The sequence below is a fragment of the Amblyomma maculatum genome, chromosome 6, assembly GCF_055883805.1.
Source record: "Amblyomma maculatum isolate TAMU_Amacu chromosome 6, ASM5588380v1, whole genome shotgun sequence".
Taxonomy (NCBI): domain Eukaryota; kingdom Metazoa; phylum Arthropoda; class Arachnida; order Ixodida; family Ixodidae; genus Amblyomma; species Amblyomma maculatum.
The window spans coordinates 68649394-68674115 of NC_139349.1; the positions used below are offsets into that span (position 1 = coordinate 68649394).

Genomic DNA, 24722 nt, shown 5'->3' on the forward strand with positions numbered 1-24722 from the left:
TTGTGTTTACCATCGGTGGGTGTGAAGCCTGCTGCTCTTCTGACTACTTCCCCTGTGCAACTGTGCAGATCGAGGCAAACTGTGGAACAGCCAGGTGTCGGAGCTATTCCTCACGATGCAGAGGGGTGACGGCTTCGCCCTGAACCTGGGGGCCGTGCTTCTGCGGCTGGCACGACCCTTCTCGGAACCCTGCTCACCCAAACTACTCAAGGTTGACTACCGCTACTGTTCTGTTGAGCCCCAGTCGGAGGAACATGCTGCGACCCTGAGCCTGCACCTTCGCAGTGAGTCGTGGCACATGCTTGAAGCCTGTTGATCTGTTCGCACATTTCAAGAGCCACTGGGAGTGGCTGAAGGCAACAGCCGTCGCTGTCCAGTTGTATCACAATCATTATGAGATCAGGTCACACTGTTGTTACTGGAGGGCATAATGAGGTGGCATCAAGAATTTCTTAGACAAATTTTGTAACACACTAATGAAAGGCAGCACAAGGCTTCATGCATAGTCAGGTGGTACCAACCTTGATAAACAGCATGCCAAAAGACAGCGTCCTGTGTGGTTTGGGAACTGTGTAACTGCTGCTGTTTCGACTGCGTGCGTTACCACGCCTAGATTTTATTGTGAACAGCATGTTGAAATTAAGAGCAAATGTTAAATCCTCGGACCTGAGTTTATGATTCGAAATAACATTATCTCACTTCGGCGCCCACCCTATTCGCCAGATTTAACTCGTGCAACCTTTACAGTCTTCCAAAAGGTTAAGATCTAGCACAATTAACAGAAGATGCATGATGTACTTTGATAATAAGACGTCTAGGATATGTTGTAACAGTTGCAGAAAACGTCGGGGTGCAGTATTGCTGTACAAGGCGGTCATTTTGAAGGTGATAGTGTGCAAACGTGTAAACAGAGCTAGTGTCGGGACTTCTTAGCAACCAAGCCATGAATACTGCAAATATACAGATTCCAATAATTATATGCACATGTCTCCTTTACTCACAATAACATGGTATGAAACATAAAACCTGCCTTTGGAGTGATTGTCTTGTACATGCCACTTGTTGAGCAGTCGTCTCATATTATCCATACCTTTAATGTATTAGTATCTTCATACTCAACCAGCCAAACGTGCCCAGTCGTCAACCTTGTTGTATTAGTATCTCTTTGAAGGGTTCGCTGGAGCTGCTGTGTAGGCAGAAAATTTTATGGAAAAATGCCATTTTGTGCGAGAGCCACGCCTTGTTGAAATCACACAAAAAAATGCTGCTGTCCTTTGACTAGTATATACGGCACTTGCCACTTACAGATGTGTTGGTCAAAGCTTTTCAGAATGAATTTACTTTGGACTGCAACAGCCTTTAGCAATGTGCACCATATTTCATGCAGCTCAAACAGTTTTCAGGGTCATGTTAGTATTTGCGCGCATTTAGTGGCCGTATGTTGCAGGGCTGTCCAAAGAAACGTGTCTGGTGCCTCGAGGAGAGGGTGAGCCCTCTCTGCCGGAGCCAGCCAGTTTCAACTTCCCAACAGAGTGCTTCTTCGCCTGCCACCGGGTGCTCTGCCTAGGCTTTCGTGTTGTTCATGAGCGACTTTCCAGGCTTAGTCAAGACCTCAACAGAGTTCGCAGGTAACTGCACTGGTATATGCTTTATCCTTTCTTTTGAATCCTTTGCCCTTAGAGGTAACATTCCGCAAGTTCCAAAGAGTAAATAAAGTGTCATCTCGCTGACTGAATGGATAGCGGCTATCTCGGTCATAATGGTGTCTAAACTTCATCATGAAGGATGGAGGACAGCTAAAAGGAGGAGGAAAGAATGGAGTTCTGAGCAAAGTGTTTTTGGAACTGGAAAGTATAAACATTTGGTGACGCTCAAAATTCCCTATGAGAGCTTTCAGCTAGGTTATTGTGAGATTTATGTTTTGCTGTTGCACTTAAGGCCTTGCATTCGGGAGGTACATACCAGGTTCGATACCCGGTACCGCGGGGTACCCACCGGTTTTCAATGGGTATGCGCTTTCTTCCGACCTGGTGCTTGACTCTTTGGAGGGAAATGCTTGGAAAAGAGGTCATGGACGAAAATGGTGGCACTAGGATGAGGGCAAAATGTTTGTGTAACTTTGCAAATGCTAGAAGTGAAACGTACAGTGAACCCTCATTAACACGAACCACTTCAGAAAATTTTCAAAATAAACAAGGGACCTAAATTTTTCAGTGTGCTAATCTAAATCGAAATATCATACAACTCTAGTTCTGTTATGCAAACAGAGCATTAGTTTTCTAAATCGAAATATCATACAACTCTAGTTCTGTTATGCAAACAGAGCATTAGTTTTAATAAAAGAACTGTTGTATAACCGCATGGAAGTGCAAGGAACTCGGCCAGTAACTTCCTGCACACAAGTTTTTAGTTGATAATGCAGCGACAGCAGCCACCATCTCTGGTGTGGTTCATATGCCACCTCCATGATGCCGTTACCTGCTGTTTGTGGTGGCAAGGCCTGTGGGTGCACATACTGCCGACTGAAAGTCTACGCATCATTTCTTGTTTTGTGCGTTTTCAGCAGCCAGATTTTATGTTTTGGAATTTCATCATCAAAACTTCTCAAGATAAGCGATAGCACCATGCAGCATTAATTAAAACTCATAGTTTGAGTTATCCAGAATTTATCGTAAATCAAACATAGTTGTACTTATTTTAAAATTTTCTATAACTGCTTGGCTGCTATCCCATTCTGTTTAATAACTTAGATGTTGCTGGTTGCTTTGCGTACTCTTCAGGTGCAAGCAGAGTTTCAATCGTTACTTAATTTTCGTGCAGAGTGTATGAAGAAACCCGTGCACAAGGCGGTGAGACTACGGAGGTTGGCCGCAGGCTGCAAGAAAACATGGAAAAAGGTGCATTTCTACTCCTTCTTTTTATCCCCCCCCCTCTCCCCCCCTTACCTGCTTGTAGCCCTGGTTTTATAAAATTACTGGTAATAATGCTGTTTTCACCTATCTTCATTCTGGCTCCTAACACAGCATTTTGTCACTATGAAACTTAGTAACCAAAAGAAATGAGAACAGTTATTTCAGTTCCAAACATTCCCATGCTGCAGTTTTACTGCCCTCAGGGTCCCAGTTGACTCCGTAACCTGACTTGACATTATCAGGCAGTACTCCATCAGAACTCATTTGACTAACAAGACCTTCATTGACATCATCAGCCCTGCTATGTCTGTGCAGAACAAACCTTTCTTCAGGAAAACAGAAGAGCACAGAAAAAGTTTCTTGGACTTGGAAAGAGAGCAAGACGAGTACTAACTTGCAACAGGTTTTCTTGTTTTATTCGGCGGTCAGCGCTTATATGTTCCCTTTCTACGTTTGTGGTCTCTTTGTCCTTTTTTTCCTGAATACGCACCAATATGCCCAGCCAGAAGTACTTCCAAGCCGTTTGTTCAAAGATCTTTGTGAAGCTCCCAATTTTACCTGCCTCGCTAGCTTTCACTTGCTCTCGATACTGTTATGCTTGCTTGGGCCTTTACATTCGTTTGGAAGAGAAGCAAGCATCGGTGCATCTGCTGCTGAGTTTAAAGACATGCCAAAGAGTTATGCTGATATGTCTGAAATGGCTAATAATGCATGCCACTAACCACTCTAAGGCTGATTTAGTCAATCTGCTGCATTGCTTTTACAGTGCACAGCGGGAGTTGCAATGATGTGTTACCGTCAGATAGCTGCACTAAGGTATGCTAGCGTGACAGCTGCACCATGGCATGCTGGCGTGTCCTGGTGGACTTAGATTTTGCCTGGTCCCCTTGCTATTTTTTGTTTGCTCTTCTCCAACCCAACTACATGACAAAGCACACAAACATTAGCATTAAAGGTCCCTGAAAGAACCCTTACACTGTGTAGGCAAGTTTCACAGCGCTTGCATATCTTGCATTTTTATACCAGAACACATTGGCAGCTGTTATCAATTAAAACAGCGCGGACAGGAAAACACAAGACAAGATATAAGGAAGCTACAGGACAAGCACTGACTCACAACTCAGCCTCAGCTTTTACTAAGGCCCAGACAAAAACAAATGTGACGAAAACCACCTCGCCCAACAAAGTATGTTGGTAACACGTTGGCAGCATACTTGTGAAATATCTTTTCAAGTTATCTCTACACCCCAGCCGTGTTCTAATGTGGACTTGTTCATGAGCATAGTGTCTACAATATAGTGACTTGTGTGCCGTGGGGCATCAGTTCCTCGTTGAAAACTGTGGCGTCGTTTGCAGTGAATGCCACTAGTCGCCAATTGAGGGCACTGCACACAGTAAGTGTGCTGAAGCATCATCATCGTCATTGTTAATCAACACACATTTGGTATAAGAGGTTTTACACTTCATTTTCTATTTTTTTCCATGGCTTAAATTTACTACTTTATAATTTCTCACTAAAAAGGAACGGTCATATCAGCATCAGCAGACAACCTCGTTTGGCAGACGCTTTCTCTTAGCAGACAATGTTGCTTGGGCTGCTAGCATTGCCGTGATCATGAGTGCGTAATTTTGTTGGTGCATGTCATTCCTCTCTGTCTGTCTTATGTTATGTTCGTTCATTTGTGAAAGGGATTAACTCATCAAAATGCTGCATCGCAAGAATGCTCAGGTAAAGTGGCCTTGCAAAGAACATGCATGTTTAATATCAGTGTGCCAGAGTGTATCTCTCTTAAGCAGCGTAAATGTGTTCTTGTTCACGGCCCCGGTTGGCACTGCACGACTTGCAGATTGGAAGACATTAAATGGGCAAATGGGAGACACACCCATGCCAAGGGAGTCTCGTGATTTGATTGAGAGTGCCTAGGCCGACTTCATGGCAGACACGCACACTCTTAAAGCCGCTGTAAAAACCTTCTGCACACCCACTCTCAGCATCTACCCTTTGCAGTAGCCACTGGCAGTCATTGCTTTCGTCTGCTTGGTCGGCACACTATGTGGTTTGTTCTAGACACTGTATCATGAGCCATGGCAACTGCTGCTGCGTGCGCTGAGCATGTCATTCTTTGTTGTACAATAGATGATATTTGGTATGGTAACACACAGTGCCTTGTGTATTGTTGTCTTTCTTTCGTGTTCAAGGATTATAGGCACCAAAATTTTATTGCTGGTTTTCCTCTCGTGAATGGTGCACGAAACATTACTGTAGGCAGATGACTCTATGGTATTCATCTACGACCACTGAATAATTTATAATTGAATCTTTTTGTCTCATTTGTTTCGGTTTAAACAGCTGAGCAATGGCTGGGACGTCAAAGTTGAATATATGTCACATGAGAGATGAAAAACCTGCAATATAATCGCTCCTTTGTAATTTTGATTTACTACAACCCTAAAGCTAACTTGCAGCAGCAGCCAGATTTATGACGGATGAAGAAGCAGCAATCATACCATAGTTTTTTCATTCTTTATGGGACATGTGAAACTTTGAGCCATTGCTCAGCTGTTGAAACTAAGACAGGTGAGAGAAGGAATTCGACTATAAATTATTTAGCTGTTTTAGACGAATATTGTGTGATGATTCATGAATAGCGGTCTCGTACGCGTTATTACAAAGAATAAAACGGGCATCTAAAAACCATGTGTCTATACTTCTTTGCTGCACTTGCAATATTCGCAACCTAGCTTGCTTTCCTGTTGTCTCTGCAACGGTGCACGATCCGTTGGCACTGCAGGCATGACTCGCTTCCTGTCCCTGAAGGCTGCTTTGCTGGAGCCGACCTCTTTGGAGCAGATGCTGCGGTTTCACGTTGCATCGGCCACCTGGCTTTGCCACGTGGCCACGGCCCAGGATCTGGGCTCATACCAGCCCCTGACACTGCCATTTCCCCAGCATGGCAACAGCCGGCTGGCTGTAGTGCCCGAGTTTGTGGTGGAGAACATTTGCGACTGTATCGTCTTTGTGAAAAGGTTCAGCGAGCGCAGTCTTGAGGTTGGTGCAATATGTCATAATCACTGCTATTGTAGGGTGATAGGGCAGGTAGGATGTAGAATGCCATTTCTCCACTGGGGAAGGGTTTGCTTTCTGAATATAGCAGCTTGCTATGGACGGCACTCTTATGATCGCTTCACATATTGTATCTAAGTGGTTGAAAGTCTTCCGTTGTCTTGCTGCCTTGATTTTGAAGCATTTATTTCATATCATTTTTCCCCCAAGCTGCAGTATCCGCAAATCATGCTCCTTATGCATGCTACAACATCATTCAGAGAGGCACTTGCAAACAGGGAAATAGAGTTGCATTTTCAGCACATATTACCGTATATGCTCATGTAAGGGCCGCACTTCTCTTCTTTTGGTTTGATTGGGTGCGGCCTTACACAGGAGCAGCATTTTAACAAGGAGTTAGTAGAGGCATATTTTTTGTAGTTCGTTGCTACAAGAAAATTTGCCGCTTGGGGTTTCCTGAATGGTGGAGTGCACCTATTTTTGGCTTTTACAGAGCATAACTTTTACCTTTCTGGTATGAACGCCGAGCGACGAGTTAGCGTCGCTAACAAACTGAGGTTCCAGGCCGAGCACAACGCGTTCATCGTTGGAATGAGTTTTATATATGTGCAGCCATGATTATGTATGCATGAAGCAGCTTTTTCTGGGATGCATTTTCATTTCTCCTTTTTAAATTGCTGGCTGCCAAGTTGTGGTTGCGTCCCTTACACAAGTATATGCGGTAGCTGTTATAATGGCCATTGTACCAGTTAACTCAATCAACAGGCATTAAGGACTGTGCATTGAAGCTGCTAACTGCTATTGAAGTGTTGTATACTGCATAGGAAGTTGAAGCTGCCTTTGTAGCATCAGTGTAACTTCTTCAGATGGAACGTTACAGATGACTCCTCTGTCCACCAGTGCATACTAATAAAATATATAACCTGGCAGATGCAGAAGTGGTTGCACTAGTATCATCCTTGTGGTGGCTGTCTAGTTGGTTCTGCATGGCGGTGGAAGGGAGAAAGGATTGATGCATGTGCGTCCTTCATTGCTTCCAGTCCTTGTGTCTTGTCCTTTCCGCTGGTGTCACCACCAAGCATCAGCCTGGTTTTGCATTGTCGCTTGACCTAGTGGTGTTTGTTGCTCAGTTTGTAGGGCAAGACCTGGAGCACCTCATGACCCTGGTTCTTGTGTTCATGGGAAGCCCGCAGCGCATGAACAATCCCCACCTGCGAGCGCGCCTGGCTGAGATGCTTGAAGTCCTCATGACATCCTCAGAGGACGACTCTTTCTCTGGCATCGTGCCGTTGTGAGTGTGTTAAGTCATTACACAAACAAAGTTGCAGGGATGCAGTGCAAACTCATTTTGCGGTGCACTCAGTCAATTTGTCTTGTATAACTCGTATCTGATTGTACAGTGAAAAGTTGAAAGTTTCTTGGATCACTTTTTTTTTTCTGTTTCCATCGCTTTATGCTGAGGTCATTCCTAAATGCAGTCCAGGAGCATGAGTTTAGTTGTGTGACGTGAAGTGATAGTATTGTGTAAAGTCAGTATATACAGTGATAACGGTATTTGATCGAGCCCAACGTTCAGTGAAAAGCTTTAGCTGTTTGTTTAGTCACTAGACATCCATAATCAACAACATGGGATAGGTTCTGGAAAGTGTAAGTATGGCTGTATACTTGTGAATTGCAAACCAGAATTTCTTACCATTTTCACATAGCAGGGATTTCATCGCACGTGCCATCGCTAAATGTAAGACACCAATCAGCGCAATTTCAACGGTTACATGTATGCAACCATGAGGTAGACTTGAGTATGCATGCCTTGACTTTTTGTTGCATTAATGACACAGGCAGGATTGTAATGCTGCTGTGCTCTATGTGCTGAACCTGATGCCACGTGAGAAGCATACTGCGGCTCATTGCTTTCTGTCCTGTAAGCGACTTAATAGGCATATGTCTCCCACTCCTGTGTGAGGTGTTCTGGGTCGGCAGCAAAGAGTAATGCTTCAAACATTGGTTTTCCCTTGAGGGAAAAGGCCGAAACACCGTTAACAGTTTTCTCTTATATCAATAGTAGATTTCAGCTCTCTGTATAAATAAAATGCAGATCATTATTATTGCTTCAGAGCCCTCCACTACAGCTCCTCTTTCTCACTTTCCACTTTCACTCCCACCTTCCTCCCTTCCCTTACTGCACGGTTCAGAAATAAATGTGACAGGTACAGCGGCAATTCAATGGAAGTAAAGCGCAAAAGGCACCTGTCTGCTGTGCAATATTGATGCGTATTAAAATGCCACAGGTGATCTAAGTAATTCCATAGCCCTCCATCGTTGCTCCCCTTATAGCCTGAGTTGCTGCAGGAGATTAGGCCCACGTGCCATACCCTAGCATGCCTTGCAAGGTGATGTGTTGCCTCGCCTACTTGGTTGCTTGTTTGCGAAATGTGGCCAGTACATCTACCATTGGCAGCACCACCAAGCTCCTCAGACCCCATCATAGAGTTTGCCATAAGGAAGTTCATTGTCATTTGAAGTACTGTTATACAGTCGAACCAGGATATATCGAACTCGAAGGAGATCGCGAAATAGTTTGGTATATCGATAATTCGATATACAAAAATCGGCTTGTGACAGCACTTACGATGCCAAAAAACGATACCGTATTTGTCGCGTCAGCAACCCACTCGCACAATGAACCCACTCTGAACTTTTGCACGGAGAATTTGAAAAAAAAAAAAAAAAAAGCGTTAAGGCCAGCTCGCTCACATGCAAGCGATTGAGCGATCTCAGGGACGAGCGGCAGCGACAGAGTGAAAATTTTCAAACTTGTTGGAACTGCGTCCCACTTGCTGCTCGAGCCACCGCGGCATCTCTAAACTAGGTTTCTGTGTTACCGCGGCAGAAATCGCGAGCGTTTTCGCTTGCATGTCGATGGCGCGCGTCAGTCTGTTTCGGTCGTCTCATCCACAGCTCATTTCTTGGCAGCGGGCCAAGACGCTGCGCAGCGATAACGTCGGGGCGCGTTTATCTTTTGATAACTCCTGCGGTGGCGGGGAGCGAACTTGGCAGAGTGCCCGTGATGGTTTGATTGCACAAGCCTGGTTCGATTTATCACGCCGCGCTTGGAGCGGGCATCATGATCGCAGCAGCTAACCGTGTGCTTTCGTTGATTCATACATGCAAGGATAAACGACTCCCGCAAAAAGAAAAAAAACAACTGCCGCTTCTTAACGTCCGAACAGCACAACGATAAGAAAGGATGACTCGCAAAAAAAAGAGAGAGAGAGAGAGAGCTGCCGCTTTTTAACGTCCGCAGGCACCATAGCCACCTCAGCTGCCGCGCGCGCAGAGGGTTCGCAACACACGTTGGAGAAAGCGTTGACGCCTGTCTGAAAACGGCCTGAGCTGGCTTGGCACATCCGTAGCGCGTGCTGAAGGAGAGAGATAGCTTGGCAAAAGGATGGGCAAACATCATGTGTTGGCGCGCGGAAAACGATAACTGCAGATGCGCGCGCATTTGGGGAATGGGCGCGGCGCTGCCCAGACCAGCCGTCGCCGAACTGTCCCCTCTCATTCCTTCCGCACGTGGCTTGAAAACGGCACGCAGCAAACGGCCAAGGGTGATGCGATCGTCTTTGGGGAAAGCACACTTTCCAGTGCGTGGTGCAGAGTTCGATATATCGAACGACCGGTGAAATTAAGTTCCATATATGACGCGGCTTTCCTATACTTTTACATGGGATTTTCAAGGGGATATTCCGTGAGTTTGATATAACCAAAATTCGATATATCCGGGTTCGATATAACCGGGTTCAACTGTATTACCTATGTGTGCAATGGTGCTGTTGCAGTGTTTCTTGCTCTGAACCTGTGGACACGTGTTCCAAGCTCAGAAAAGTTTTCTCGCCTATTCGGTTAACTGTATTCAATAAGATAAGCTCAAAACTTATTCCATCATTTTCGCTCCATCTTTAATATGAAAATTTGTTGAAATTTCATGGCCCATTCAAAGGCCATTGAATGCTTTGCCTACATCTTGTGTTTGATATTGTCGTGAGAGTTACATACTAAGCAGTGGAATCATGATTTCCAAATTTCTGCTGAACAATCGTGGGTACTGTTTCTCCACTCACATATGGCATATGATGCTGGAAGAAGTCTAGAACTGTCAACTAATGAAAAGGGGTGCCTGTTTTATATTGTGTCAGTGCTTCAAGAAGTCATTCTTTGGACATTAATGTGCTTAACTTCAACAAAAGTGGGTTATTTGCACACAAATATCTGTTGCTCTTTTATGCATGCTATATGCTAAATATTGTGACAGGAGAGGTAGCACATCATCGGTTATTCATATTTCAACACTACCGAGTATCCAGTCTTGCTGGCACTCTCTTACATAAGGGGCCACTGCAGCAAGACTTTACAAAAAAGGTACTTGCTTTTTTTCTCCCCGCTTTATTCAGCAGCAGTAACAGGAAGCGACTGTTCTTGCATCATCCATTTGCCATGGAACTGTCACCAACGCTACTCCATGTATTTGTGAGCATTGAGATGACAGGCCAGAGTGTCACATTTGAACAAAAGTTTCACTATCGACGACCCATGTACACCGTTTTGGAGCATCTCTGGAACATACCGGATCACCGAAATAAAATGAAGGTCAGTTCAAGTTTTTTTTTTGCAGTGCATATCTGCTGGGTGTAAAAACAGCTGTTCTTACTTTTATGAAACATAAGTTATTTAAATTTACAGCATAAGAGGTTAGTTAGTGCTGTTTATTTCTTTTGTTCTTTCTTGTTGATTGGTTAGTGACTTATCAGAATCATGTTTATTTAACAGCATGAAGACGTTGGGTACACTGACAAAAAGCAGTAGGAAGCCCTGATGAGGTCGATGTACCCTACAGAATCCTGGCAATGGTACACGTGTGAATATGTGAACAAAAGAACAGCATGGGAGCACTTGCAGAGAAAAAACAAATAGTACAAGAAGCAAAGAGTTTGCACTGTTTTGCTATTAATATTTGACAGCCGTAATTTGTGCGGGTCTTTGGTACTACAAACCATTTACTGCAAACAGTCTCCTCTGTGTCTCCTGGTTGCTTTCATTGTAGTTCGAACAGCTGCAATATAATTGCTTTATACCATCTTACGAGCATAGTCCCATACAACTGCTGAAGGGAAATGATCCCAAGTGCCTTGAATATTGAGAGTGTGTTCTACTCACACATAAATGCCTGAACTTCTGAACTATAAAAAAACTGAAGCGTTGTCACAAGAAATTGCTTGTTCCACTGCCATGACTGAGCATATTCATTAGCGAACATAATAAAATGCAGAACATGGTATTGAAGTCGTCACATGTCCGGTGTTTATAGCCATACTGCCAGTATGTTAAACATTATTACACTATCTTTCTGTACATTTGCTTTGCAGAATTTGCTTTCTTAGGAAAAAGTTAATTCAGTTAATTTCCTTTTGGTACTTTCATAGGAGTCGTTATTGAAGTGTATATAATAGTTTTAAATTAATTATATGCGCCTCCATAAAACACTCTGAAGCTGTTTAGAGGACTATCAGATTCTTAATAGTGAGTACTGGCGCAAACGGTGATTGTGTGCATTGTGCTAACATGCAGAGTCTGGCTGCTGAAGCGGAATCAAACATTGAGTGTTCCACACCCCCGCTTTTTCTGAGATTCATCAACCTGCTCATCAATGATGCCATCTTCCTTTTGGATGAAGCATTGTCGGTGAGCTACTCTTGTCCCACCATTGAACTTCTGGGCTATGTCTGGTATGCCCCGCCGTGGTTGTGCAGTGGTTAGGGCGCTCAACAGTTGTGCCCAGGGATGCAGGATCGAATCCCGGTCACGATGGCCACTTTTCGATGGAGGCAAAAAGCAGGGGGACCGCGTGCCGTGCGATGTCAGTGCACGTTAATGCTGGAGCTCTATACTACGGCATCTGTCATAACCTAACCGAATATATCAAACCCAACCTGCTTATGTACTTGAGCATTATTGTGACTCTTGCCATGGCCTATTCCTTTTGTTGCTGTAATATCCCTTTTGTTTATTGTACTTGGAGTCTAACGAAGTGAGTAAATAATATTGAAATAGAATGTGAAACGACTCGGGAAGTCAGTAAGGCACTAAACCTTGAAAAGCTTAACAATAAGCTGGGAGAAATAACACAGGAATTCTGTCGATGTATACAGTCGTGCTTCCTTAGTATGACCCTTGTTATTATGGACAACTGAAATTATGGGCAATTTTTGGGAGGACCGAGCTTCTTCTATATACTTGCGCCTTGTTAACATGGAACTCACTGCCCGTACAATGGACAAGGAGGAAATACACAGAGCCCATTGGGGCCCATGTATTTTTGTCGCATTAATACAGACATTGATGAGAGCAATATCTGTACTTCCCCACAGAGATGTTTCATTTTTTGCACATTGAGTGCAGGCCATTGAGGAAGACGGTTTAAAATGTAAATGAATTTTTGGGTGACCACCCTTGTATGGATCCATTCTTCGCAGTGAGAAGCTTCTGAGCTGATACACCACACTATTTTCCATATTGCATTAATAACTGTGAAGAAAACTCATCAGCTTGTGCAAAGTAGAAAACTAAGTCGCTTTCAACCAACTGAAGGTTGATGTCATTATGTGAACAGTTGCTGTAGAAATTAAGTTTGTGCATTGATCTATGACATGCGATAAGGCTATCATAAGCCACTGAACTTGTTAAGTTGCACCGCATAATTTTATTTATAAGGTAATGGGATTGTAGGTACAAAAATTTTCTATTTCACCTGCACTGGCCACCACTATGCAAAAAAGCAGACTTCAATCATGGTATGTTCTTTAGTATTTTTATTTATGGCTCATTATTATGAACAACTTGCTTTATGGACAGTTTTGCTTGGGAACGATGATGTTCATATTAATGAGGCGTAATGAGGTGTAATTTCAGGATACCAAAAACAGAAAAGAAAAAAAAAAACGTTGCGAGCAAGGAAAGATGAGTAAAAAGTATTGAGTTGCACTACATTTTGCGGCTGCCTCGTGGGGCGAACATGCTCTGCGCTTTCACGTCCAACACCACCTTGCGCCAGATGTCATGAATAGTGCTATGCACTTTCATGTGCCGGTGCTGGTTCGCTCCCCTTCTTACGCCTACACGCTAGATCGAAGAATTTTAAGCACCGTGAGAAGAGCAGCTCACGTTCGCCCTGGTCATCGCGAAAGCCACATGGTCCTTAGTTTGTTCTAAAACCAGTTGGTCGCTTCCAGCTCTGATGCGGATGGCAACGTACGAGCGGCTAGCTAACATGTGCTCGGGCCTGTTCGCGTCTAGTACCGTGCGGAGGTGCGCGGCATATGGGCCTGTAAGTGTTTTTCAGATACAGTGTTTCCAGGATCGTCGACATCCGGAGGATCACTTGCCGAGAGTCACTTGCTAAATATAATTAATCTCTCTATACCTTTAAATACGTTCAGTATCCCGCATTTCTCGAAGGCGCGACCGACATACTCCTTGGTAATGCCGGTCATGCGTCCGCGATTCGGCTCTAGGGCTTGGGCCAGGATCGCTGGAGAGGCATGCAACATGCCACGTGATCCTTTCTCCATCGTACGAAGTGCGAACGACCTCCCTCCGATCGCATGTGCGTGTGGGCACCATGCTCGCAAGAATCGTGAGAACAGCATTGTGGAACCAGAACCATAGAAACAGTCAGCCGACGCCACCTATGGGTAGCACCTCTTCTGCCTGTAAGCCTGATGCTAATAGCGCTGATTAATAACAAGGCCGGAATTGCGAATTTAGGCTGCAATTTGTTCAGATCTGCATATAATTCAAGGCAGAAACCTGACATGATAAAATCGGGGAAAATAACTCGTATTATGCGCGGGTTTTTACAGTACTTAAGTTCTATAATGTTTGCATGGGAGCTGACATTTCTCAAAGAAGGGACCATCCTTTCAAAGTTGGACATTTTGCTTTTAGAAGTGATGTTCTATGGTACTGTTCTTGTTTGTTTATTTATTTATGTATACCCTCGGGGGGGGGGCTTACAGGAAGTGTTTAGACAGGAGGGGCTTCTGTATGGGATTATATATAAAAAAATACAAACAAGGTGAAGAACATAATTACGTCAAAAAACTACAGAAAAAGCAACAAAAAAATACAGGCAAATGAGTACAGTAGTAACAAAAATAGATGAAATTGCAGTACATGAAAGAAAAAGAAGTAAAGGGGGAAAAAAACTGCAGCAGTCAATGAGAATGCGGTAGTGACACAGCTTTTATATTGGGATAAAGTTGCTTGGGAATGTGTTTGTTAGTGTTTTGCAAAAATTATTGGTGTCTCTGATAGAGACTAATGATGCAGTTAGGTGGTTCAACTCGTAACAGGTTCTTGGTAAGAATGAATATGAGTAGGTGACTGTGCTTTGTTAATGTATGTGAACATTTAAACGATGATTAACATATGGCGAAATATAATATGCTGGTGTAATGTACCGAGATTGGAACATGCGATTATGATTGCAGATTTTGTGAGAGGGACGCTTTTAAGAATTTATTACAGTAGCATTTCCTGGGTCCCATATTGAGCATGCATGTTTGAGGATAGGTCTGACATTAGTGACGTAGTGTTGTTTCTTTAGAGGTGCTGGAGCTAAGGAAAAGTTACATTTGAGGTAGCCAAAAATGCGGATAGCTTTCAGCGGAGCGTATTCAATATGTTGATTCAATAAGAGATTATTAGTGATATTTGTACAAAACTAGATATTTGTACAAGACAACCTGGTCATGTGGAGTATTATTAAGTGGAGAAAGCTCAGTGATTGGAAGAGATTCTCATTGTTTTACATTTAGGAGTTTTTAGTTCTATTAGCCAAAGAGTGCACCAGGCTGTAATGTTATTGAGGTCATGCTGGAGTGCTACTGCATCGTTACTGCTTTTGATCTTGCGATCTAGGACACATTCATCAGCAGATAGACAGAGAGAACTTGAGACTTGGTTAAGAAGGTCATTGATGTCAATTAAAAAAAGTAACGGAGCTGAAACGGAGCCTTGAGATACCCCTGAACTGACCGATGCTATCGTTATTGGTAACATTGCTTACGGTTAGAGAGACAACTCTCGAATTCAGTTTAAAACCAAAGGATCAATGTTTAAACTTTTAATAGGAGTCAGTGGTGGTTAACTCTGTCAAATGGTTTCGCAGAATCCAAAAATATGCAGTTTATAGTAAAGCCAGTGTCCAGAAATGTGCGAAGATCATAACAGAATGTTAACAGTTGAGTTTTGCAAGAAAAGGAATTTTGGATCCCATCTTGACTGCTGTGTTGTTGTTATTGTACAGGCAACCCAGGACCGGAATGTTCTATTTTTGGACTTTGTTTTAGCTGCCTTGATTGATGTGTTTTTCTTTATGCTTCAGGTGCTTGATTGCTGCTCATTTTAACTTTGTTAACCTTGTACTACCTTCCTGCTGTAATACCCGAAGGGCCAATGCAGTTATAAAATAAATAATTAGACAAACAAACAAGAAAGATAAATTGGTAAGTAAATGAAAAAAAAAAAAATGTTCCAGTACATGAGTCGCCTGCGGGAGCTGCAGCAACCGCAGTCCGGGCAGCAGCAGCAGCAAAGCTCCGAAGCCAACTTGCAGCACCTGGGCATGCTGGCACACTTCCACAATGTCATGGGCACTGAGACCATCCGCACACTGGCGCGCCTCACGGCTGAAGTGTCCTCCATCTTCTGCCATCCCACCATGGTGGACCGCATTGCCACCATGCTCAACTACTTCCTCTTGCACCTGGTAAACACTGTCCTTTAGCACTGAAGCCTTTTACTTTGTTATCGAGGCTACTTTTATATCGGAATTGCAATTAGTAAAAAAAAAAAAATTGCTCAAGGTTTAACTCTTCAAAACCAAGCTATACAAAGCGAAGCATGTCACTTTCTGGTGGCGCCACAAGGTCCTCTGCGTAATATTTCGAGATGGCCCAGCTTTGCTTTGATCCATGGCGAAGCGCGCTATGCCTAGGCAAGTAGAATGCTTCTCTTTAAACCGCAGCCAAGCGCGCATCCGAGGTGACATAGTGAAGATTTTACTTCAGAAAGTCCATGTGTCTGGCTGAAAAAAAGAGTAGCCATAGCCCAATCGGTTACACATTGTGTCAGGAGCTTTGGCACAGTAATACAAGAGGCGATGCTGCAGCTGGTCTCTCTGTCCTGCAAAATTACACTGCAAATTGCGGTGTGATCTGTGGTTGAAATTTTCCATATGGAGTAACTGCCATAACACACTGGTGTTTGGTTTGGTTTGTGAAGTTTAATGTTCCAACGTTTTGTGCGTTAGGGATTTATGCTCAATGTTAGTACAAAGCTTAGGGGAATCCCCAAGGTGGAGTGGATTTGTGATAAGGCAAGTAGTGATTACCAATTAGCATCCTCCCAAATGCAGCCAATGGCTACAAAGCTTCATAGTTGAAGAAAAATTGGTCCTAGTCCAGGGTTTGGATTTGGGACCATTGCCTGTCCTTCACTCAGTTAACAAGGCAAGCTAGCGTAGGCGGAGTAGATTTGTAATAAAGAAGTGGTTACTCATTAGTCTCCATCCAAACACAGCCAAAGTATTGGTCCCCTAATTACACTATACAAATAATTTAAATTGGAGTGTGTGAAGCAGTAGTCTTACGACAGCCATAATCCACATTCTTAGCTGCCACTGAAATGCCTGGGCTGATACACTCCATACCAGAGAAAAAAAATTACAGTACACAGTGTTGTTCCCATAGTATGTAGTTGCCGTAAGCTTGTCTTAAGTTGGGTTTGCCGTGCAAGCTTGCTATATATAACATGTTTGAATGCTCCAGCCATTGCAGCATAGATTCCAGCAACTGATCATATCTCTGCCACTTTCATTCTGTAAACATAGCCACTAAAGTTAGGCTTATGAGACATATTTTAAGCATGAAATTAGAAATGCCTTGGAAGGAACCTAGAAGAATGAATAAGAAAGGTGCGAAGTTGAAGTTTATGAAGTCGAGAGCATGACAGAGATGCCGGCCAGTAAAATGAAATTTGATGTAAACATTTCGGCGCCCAGAATGGGGGCCTTGTTTACAATGAAATTACACTAGAAAGGTTCATCTTTACAAGTTGGAATAATCGCCGCAAGAATCGTGCGTAAAATGGGTTAAGGTTGTTCTCGTTGCGATTAAGCTTGTGAGGCGATTACAAGCGATTCCAGATTAAGCCGCGATGGTGTCAGTTTTTATTTTTTCGACGATTCTTGCCTAGGAAGAAAAATTCCCAGGAGTTGCCTACGCCATCCCTTGCGCAGATTGCAACGGTGTCTGCATCAGCGAAACTAGAAGTTATAAGCATTGCTTACAACATGCTCGTGATGCGCAGAACGAAAATATTCATAATAACGCCTAGGTGGAGCACGCAGTCACACAGAAACACGAGATTGATTGAGACAAGGTAAGAATCATTGGAAAAGAAAAACTGACAACATTATGGTTTGATCTGGAATTGCTTGTAAAACAGATGTCACACATGCTTAATCCGCCTTTTGCGGGAGGATGTGGCGCCATCATGCGGGAGCGAGCGAGAAACACATTGGACGGCAGTGTAGCAGACGACGCGAAAGCGCACCATACGAAATGGCCACGCCAACGCAGGTAGAAAGTGAAAGCTTCCTCTCTTTTTTGGCCTCGGCGCGGAAAGTAGTGACAGTGATTGCAGTATATCATGTTCATGCAGTATGGGAGAATGCAGAGTGTTTTCACAATCCACTCATAACGCACATACGCATATACTATCTTCGTATTGTAAGAGCATGTAGCGCGGGCCGTGTTCGACGTGACAGAATGAGATGCTCTCAGCATGCAGGTTTTCGGCAGACAGGAGAGCGCGGGGGCAGAGAGAGAGAGAGGGATCTCAAAGGCCAAAGCAGCCAGGGGTTTGTTGATGCTGCAGAGCTAGGTGGAATCATCTCCTGTGACTTCGAGCGGCGCATATGTGCGGGGTGTCTTCATTTACCGAGCACAATGCGGTCACCGCGGCGCCGGCATGGTGCAATAGGCGTGGGTTCCTCCTCACGTCATCTACAAGCGTGCAGCTATAGGATTTCATCTACGAAAGGGCATTGTCCCGGCCGGAATGCACACCTGCAGGAAACGCTCGGCATTTTTCTAGCAACGAATGACTCAGCGCTGTAGCCGGTTTCTGCCCTGAGGAGTCAGAACGGATGTGGTCGCAGTGGTGAAAAGGTTCTCGGTGCACAGAGAATGGTCATTCTGTTGTGAAAAGATCCACAACGTTCCTTTCTGCCTCCGCCGCGATTTCTGCGGAATCAACAACTTGGTGACACATGTGCATCTCCTACATATCGGATGCGCATCTCAGTCAGGAACCAACCCTGTTCTACATCCAGAGCGATACACTCTGCAAGTGAATGAGCATGAATCCTCCAGGAGACTCATTTATTGTGCCGGGCGGTTTCCTTGCCGTTGCAAATGGTTGGACGAAAACGACGATTATCAAGCTCCCTAACGAAGTGCATCTGATTGCGTATTCCAAAGGAACAAAATCCGGATGCTTTGGCGTGCACGAAGGTGAGCCTTTAATTAAAAAAATATACTGTGCGTCGTGCAAGAGTGTCAAGTGCGTCATATGCTCCGAGCGGCAAAAACAAACATACTACAGGTATGTATGCATCTAAACAAAATATGCATGATGAAAAGTACCTACTGGAGTTTTCACCCAGACTGTAACGCACCAGTGATAGCTGCAATGAGGATTTCTTCGGTGCGTGATTGCTTTAGTTGCACCGGGGCCTGAAGGCGATGTATTTTGTCGTTTCTTCTCTTTATGTGCGAAAGGGCTAGGTAGCTTAGATATCACAGGCGGCTGTGTGTGCTAGGCCGTAATATTTAGCATGTTTTATCGTGTCTGCCACCTCACTAACAAGAGAAAAAAATACGGCGTTTTAATGCACTGCCATTCGCGAGCCTCATGACCAGCTCAACCACTCGGCTCGCGAACGGCGGTGCATCACAACAAACGCCCAATTTTTTTTCTTTTTAGTCAGGCGGCAGTCGCGATAAAACATGCTAAATATTACGGTCTAACGCACACAGCCACCTGTGATATCTGCGCTACCCGGCCCATTCGCACATAAAAAAACAAACGACAAAATACATCATCAGACGTGCCGAACAAATGCTCATTGCGGCTATCACTGGTGGGTTACAGGCTTGGTGCAAACTCCAGTAGATACTTTTCATCATGCACATTTCCTTTAGATACATACATACCTTTAACGAAGTGTTTTTCGCACAGTCGAGAGTACGCAGTCGGTTGCTAAGGTCGGCCATTCACATCTTGACGCTTGGTGGCCCTAATTCAAGCTTCACGTCGTTGTTGGCCGCGGCTCACCGAAGGAAACCTGAAAAACCGCGTCTTGTATCTTGGCACGCTTAGAGAGTGGCAACCGTACGCAGCAGATGTGGTTGGCATCGCTTTTCCAAGCCTGTGACGGCCACCGTGCCGCCCGGTGCCGCCAGCCCCCGTGCACTGGCGGCGCCGAGAAACGGCGTCGACGCCGTCCAATGTGTATCCATCGGTCACCGCTACGACTTCGCGCATGCGCAGAAAACTCGCGCAAAAAGCGGATTGCAATGAGGGGTAATCGCTTAACTTGATTTATGCACGATCCTTACGGTGATTACTCTACCTTTTAAAGATGGACCTTTATGATGTGATTCTATTGTGAACAAGACCCCCATTCTGGGTGCAAAAATGTCAACATCAGTCCATCAGTAGACCACCAGATTTTGCACCAAGTTTACAAACTGCAGTATGGGGCGATGTGATGTCAGGTGGGGGCGGTTTATTGGTAAAGTTGCTTACGTAGTGCGAACAGAACTCAGGCTGCTTGCGCTTCCAAACTCCAAGGCTCTTTTGGCTTTCGTGAATGCAGGTTGGTCCACAGAAGAAGAACCTGAAGGTAAAGGACTTCAGTGAGTATGAGTTCAAGCCGCAGGAGCTGGTGCAGAACATTTGCAAGATCTACACTAACCTGGGCTCAACCGACTCTGAAACGTCTCAGGCTTTCTGCATTGCTGTGTCGAGAGATGGCCGGTCCTACAGGTTAGTGCAGCAAGTTCATCGCCGCGTAGGCAAATTTGTATGCTTTCACTCAAAACAATCAAACTGAGTGAATTGTGTAGGTTGCTGTAGCTCTGCTACCTGTGATTTGACTCGTAGCAATCATTGTACTAAACCTCATCATGCACTTTCTGGCGCCCCGGTTATGGTTTAAAATGAGTAGGTCCATCTAAAGCATTTTTTTATATATATACTGAAGGGATGATTGCTTTGCTTAGCCTGAACGGAGAAACTTGGCACTTGGAGCAAAAGCGGCAATGCAACCGACTCTAGTAATATTGAAGTCTTGTCCTTGAGTGAGAACGATGTGAAACAGAAGATGAAGACCAAAAAATTGGGAACCAACATGGCACTGTGTGATATGCTGCTTGTACGAAGAAACGTGTTCCTGGTGCAGGTGGTGCAAAAAAGCACTATGTGAAATTCCGTGCTTTGTACACTTTTGTAAATGCTTCAGATTGGAAGATTTTGGTCATTTTTTGAGTTTGACACACATTTCGTTACAGTTATAGTTATTGTTTCAGAAGCTCTCCCTGTATGGTCTTGGGTACCTTATGAAATGTTAGCTGCATTTCCACGCAACACAAATAAGTGTAATCAAGATGAAATAAGAACATTTCTTGTGGTGTGTTTTATGCTTTACAGCAACCAGGATGCCATTTCTTTATATTACACAAACAATGACCATTTTGGTATCATTTCTTGAAAGGAATGTGTCCATTACAGGGTTAATGCATGCCTCTACTATGTCACCCATAATAATTATCATACAGTTGTAATCTACCACATTAAGTGCAAGCACATGGCTACATCCAAGAACCCTGATTATAATTGAACCCTGGCGAACTTGTCTGCATGGTCTAGGGATAGCGTATATTCTGGTGCGAAGAAGGTCCAAAAGCTACTGCATTTCCTTCGAGGCAAAACACACAAAAACTGTGTGCTGTGCAATGTCAGCGCTCAATAAAGAACCTCACTTTATCTACATTATTCTGGAGCCCTCCACTGCAACATCCCTTCGCAGCGTATGTCATTTCGGGATGTTAAACCCCCGGAATTTACATAAAACTTTTTTTTGCCTGCCATTAGATGTGTGAGGATTTCATGCTTGTTTTTTTACTTTCCCTTCTCCTCGACCCTACCTCCAGTCCAGACCTGTTTCCACAGGCGCAGAAGGTCCTCCTGAAAATCAGGCAAGGAGCCCTTTCGGTAGCTGTCGGTGAGCTGGCCGAGAAAATCAAGGTGCGTAGAAACAGTGTATGCATTATTCTTTTCAGATTGCAGGTCACATTCTGCACTTCAAAGGAAAGGTAAACAACGCTAACAAATAGACACTCGCTAATAGGCACTCAGGACAGGCGCCGACACTCCAACTTCTTTTTCGAAAGAACACCACATACCAACTTCTTCAACAAACAAATCTCCTACAGCGTCGGCAATACTATATGCATAGCACTTTAGGCCTTCCCTATCTTACCAGAATTCAAAAGAAGACTTTCACTATCAAATAGCGATACAGATGATTCACTGATACATTCCAAACCTAGTCTTTTTATATAAGAGGCTTCTAAGCAACTCACAGTTAAGAGTGTCCCTGCTCCTGCCTGAAATCTTAATTTCTGTGAACTTCGGTTCACAATTTGCCTTGAGCGCACGATTGGCAAATTGTGATCCCAAGACAAATTGTGAACTGAAGTTCACAGAAATTAAGATTTTAGGCAGGAGCAGGGACACTCTTGCCCGTGTGTTGCTAGAGGCCTCTTATATAAAAAGATTAGGTTCGGAATGTATCAGTAAAATATCTGTACCGCTATTTGGTAGTGAAAGTCATCTTTTGAATTTTGGTAAGATAGGGAAGGCATAAACTGCTATGCTTATGTTGCCGACGCTGTAGGAGCATTTGTTTTTTTTAAGAAGTTTTTATGTGGCATTGTTTCGAAAAAAGTTGGGAGTGTCAGCGCCTGTCCTGTGTGCCTATTTGTGAGCGTGTATTTGTTAGCGCTGTTTATATTTCCTTTCAAGAGCAATGCACCAACTAGCCCAGCAATTAGTTTTACTTGATCACATTCTGTAATTTAATAACTTTGCTATTTAACAACTTCTGTGATTCTGCAGTTTAATAAATAAGTTCTGAAAAAGACGTGTGCCATGCAAAAAACCTGTGATTCAAAACCATTAAAATTTCGAAAAGTATAACTCATCAATTAAGTTCTACAGTCTTCACCAGAAGTAACCAGGCAACAGGGCTCGCTTCTCAGCCACCTAGTGATGGCCTTATGATACTCATAGAGACGAAAAGGTCTCAAAAGAGAAGGACAAAGGTTTTCTTCTCTAGTTTACAGTGGTTTAGCACTCAATGGGTGCCGCAAATACTTCATTACATTGTTAGGAGACAAACCTTGTTGAATGGTTTCCAGCAAAGACAGCACAAAGGCATTTACTGCCACTTTCAGTTACTAAGCATTGTGATGAGTGCTTGGTGCAAGGTCTGAAAACTTTTGTCGGTGTTTGTAGACTTCTTATCTGAAGTTTCACTCTGATTGGCCCAAGAGATACTTGGCAACATAGTCATTGTGACAACAGCAAAGGTGATTGTAGCCGAGATTTCATTGCTGTGGCTGCTATTGTTTTCATGCACCTGTGCACTGCAAAGAAGCTGGCGAGGCAACTACTGCTGATGCATGTCTCATACATCATTATGCTCGCACTGATAAGGAATTCACATTATCAGGGTACATTATATTATTGTATATCATGTATTATGAGAAATTCAAATTGTCAGGAGCAAAACTCTTTGGGACACCTTTATATTGCTAATGATTTTGAGCGCATTAACAAGAATGCATTGGTGAGGTTATACTGAATTGGTCATAATAACTGATATTCTTAGCTAAAAAAAGAAAGGAGTGGGTTTTTGGCTCCTGTAGGTAGAATTCTTGATGTTGCAGTACAGGGTGAGGAAAGCATTACCCAAAATTATGTTGAGAACAAGATATGCATGACCATGTACTGTGAGAACATTCTTGGCAGGCTGCTTGACCCTCAACGAGGCAGTGGTCGCTCTGTGGCTGTATAGTTTAACCATGGTACCACCTATGGTGTACCACCACTTGACCTTTGACCTTGACGGGAGATACAGCATCACGTGTTCCCTCTTGTAGTTGACGGCATCCTTGACTCCATAGTCGAGGCAATTTAATCGCTGCAAAACCATGTCTGCTCATGTCTAAACTTAAACCTAACTAAAGCAAAATGACACTTTTGCTTCGCCTAACTAGGTTTAGCAGGGTTAAACCACAGCCTTTCTATTTTTCAGCACTGGTTCACAATTTCAAGTTGATGATCTGTTTATGCTTGTGCTTATGCTGTCTTCTAATTCAGCTATAATATACTGTAGAGTTGCGGTCTCAAATTTGATGCTCAGAGTAGAATTTTGTACATCTTGAGCTTGGGGGAATGCTGGAAGAGTCCACTTCCAAAGGCTCTGCCATTGTTCTTACTTTTCTTGTGACATAGTATGAGAAATTCCACAGTTGTTACGACAGCTTTAGCTGTTCAGAAGTGCTTGAGACTGGGCTAGTTGGAACATCCTCTCATAAATGCTTCGCTGCTTAGTTGTACACGAACAAAGGAACTGGACAAACGCTGAGGTTAAGCGCAACCTTTGCGCTTATTGCGCAAGCGCAGTTGCGCTTAACCTCAGCGTTTGTCCAGTTCCTTTGTCCGTGTACAACTAAGCAGCGAAGCATTTATGAGAATTTGGCTGTTCAAGCAAGTGGTAATTGGCACTCCTATTAATTGATGTAGTCAGACTGATGGTGATAAGATGCAAGTGCTTGCAGTATAATAAAACAAAATTTTAAATGGACTGTAAAGAGTGTCACACATACTTTGGCTTTTTCAAGGAACTGGAGTCCGTACTAGGCCATGCTTTTCTTTTTATGCGCATTCAAGCACTGTTCTTTGTGAGAAAATTCCTTTGTGTGTGGCCATTAGCACTTCCCATGACCTAATACAAAGCGCTAAAATTGTGAACATCCAGAGTGAAAAATAAAAAGTTAGCTTGGCTTGTTTCTAATTACAGGAGTCACTAGTTTGAGAACACACTGAAGCAAACATATCCTGAGTGGCACGTTAGGTATTGTACCTGCCACACAGAGTGGCTGACGCCTGCACCAACTCCCATGGGATTCCTTACTACTGTGAGCAATGAAACCATTTAAACGTTTGGTGCTTGTTTGACAAGCCCAGTCATGTCCTCGACAGCCTTTTCCGCTAAATGCAACCTTAATCAGAACTCACTTCGGTGCCCCTTTCGGACCGCCAAGATGCATTGCTTGTCCAGTAACGCCTGAGCACGTGTACCACATACTCACAATGTGTACACACTTGCAGAGGGCAGCCTCTCAACAGAAGCAAGAAGACGAAGCCACCGGAGATGCCCCCGAGGAGTTCTTGGACCCGATCATGAGCACCATCATGACTGACCCCGTGGTGCTGCCAAGCTCAGGCATCACCATTGACCGTTCCACCATTGCGAGGCACCTGCTCAGGTG

General features: G+C 43.8%; 1 protein-coding gene across 2 annotated transcripts in view; it reads left to right on the forward strand.

The window, feature by feature from the left end:
- Window positions 1-24722, forward strand: part of Ube4A (Ubiquitination factor E4A) — a 46453-nt gene that overhangs the window by 19084 nt on the left and 2647 nt on the right. The window contains exons 9-19 of one of the 2 annotated variants that reach the window (XM_084606888.1): window positions 69-284; window positions 1448-1628; window positions 2821-2897; window positions 5705-5961; window positions 7107-7267; window positions 10428-10623; window positions 11602-11715; window positions 15572-15802; window positions 19979-20148; window positions 21315-21408; window positions 24562-24719. In XM_084606888.1, the coding sequence (XP_084463014.1) occupies window positions 69-284; window positions 1448-1628; window positions 2821-2897; window positions 5705-5961; window positions 7107-7267; window positions 10428-10623; window positions 11602-11715; window positions 15572-15802; window positions 19979-20148; window positions 21315-21408; window positions 24562-24719 (1855 nt within the window). The remainder of the gene's footprint in view (window positions 1-68; window positions 285-1447; window positions 1629-2820; window positions 2898-5704; window positions 5962-7106; window positions 7268-10427; window positions 10624-11601; window positions 11716-15571; window positions 15803-19978; window positions 20149-21314; window positions 21409-24561; window positions 24720-24722) is intronic. The other variant, XM_084606889.1, reaches the window with a different exon arrangement.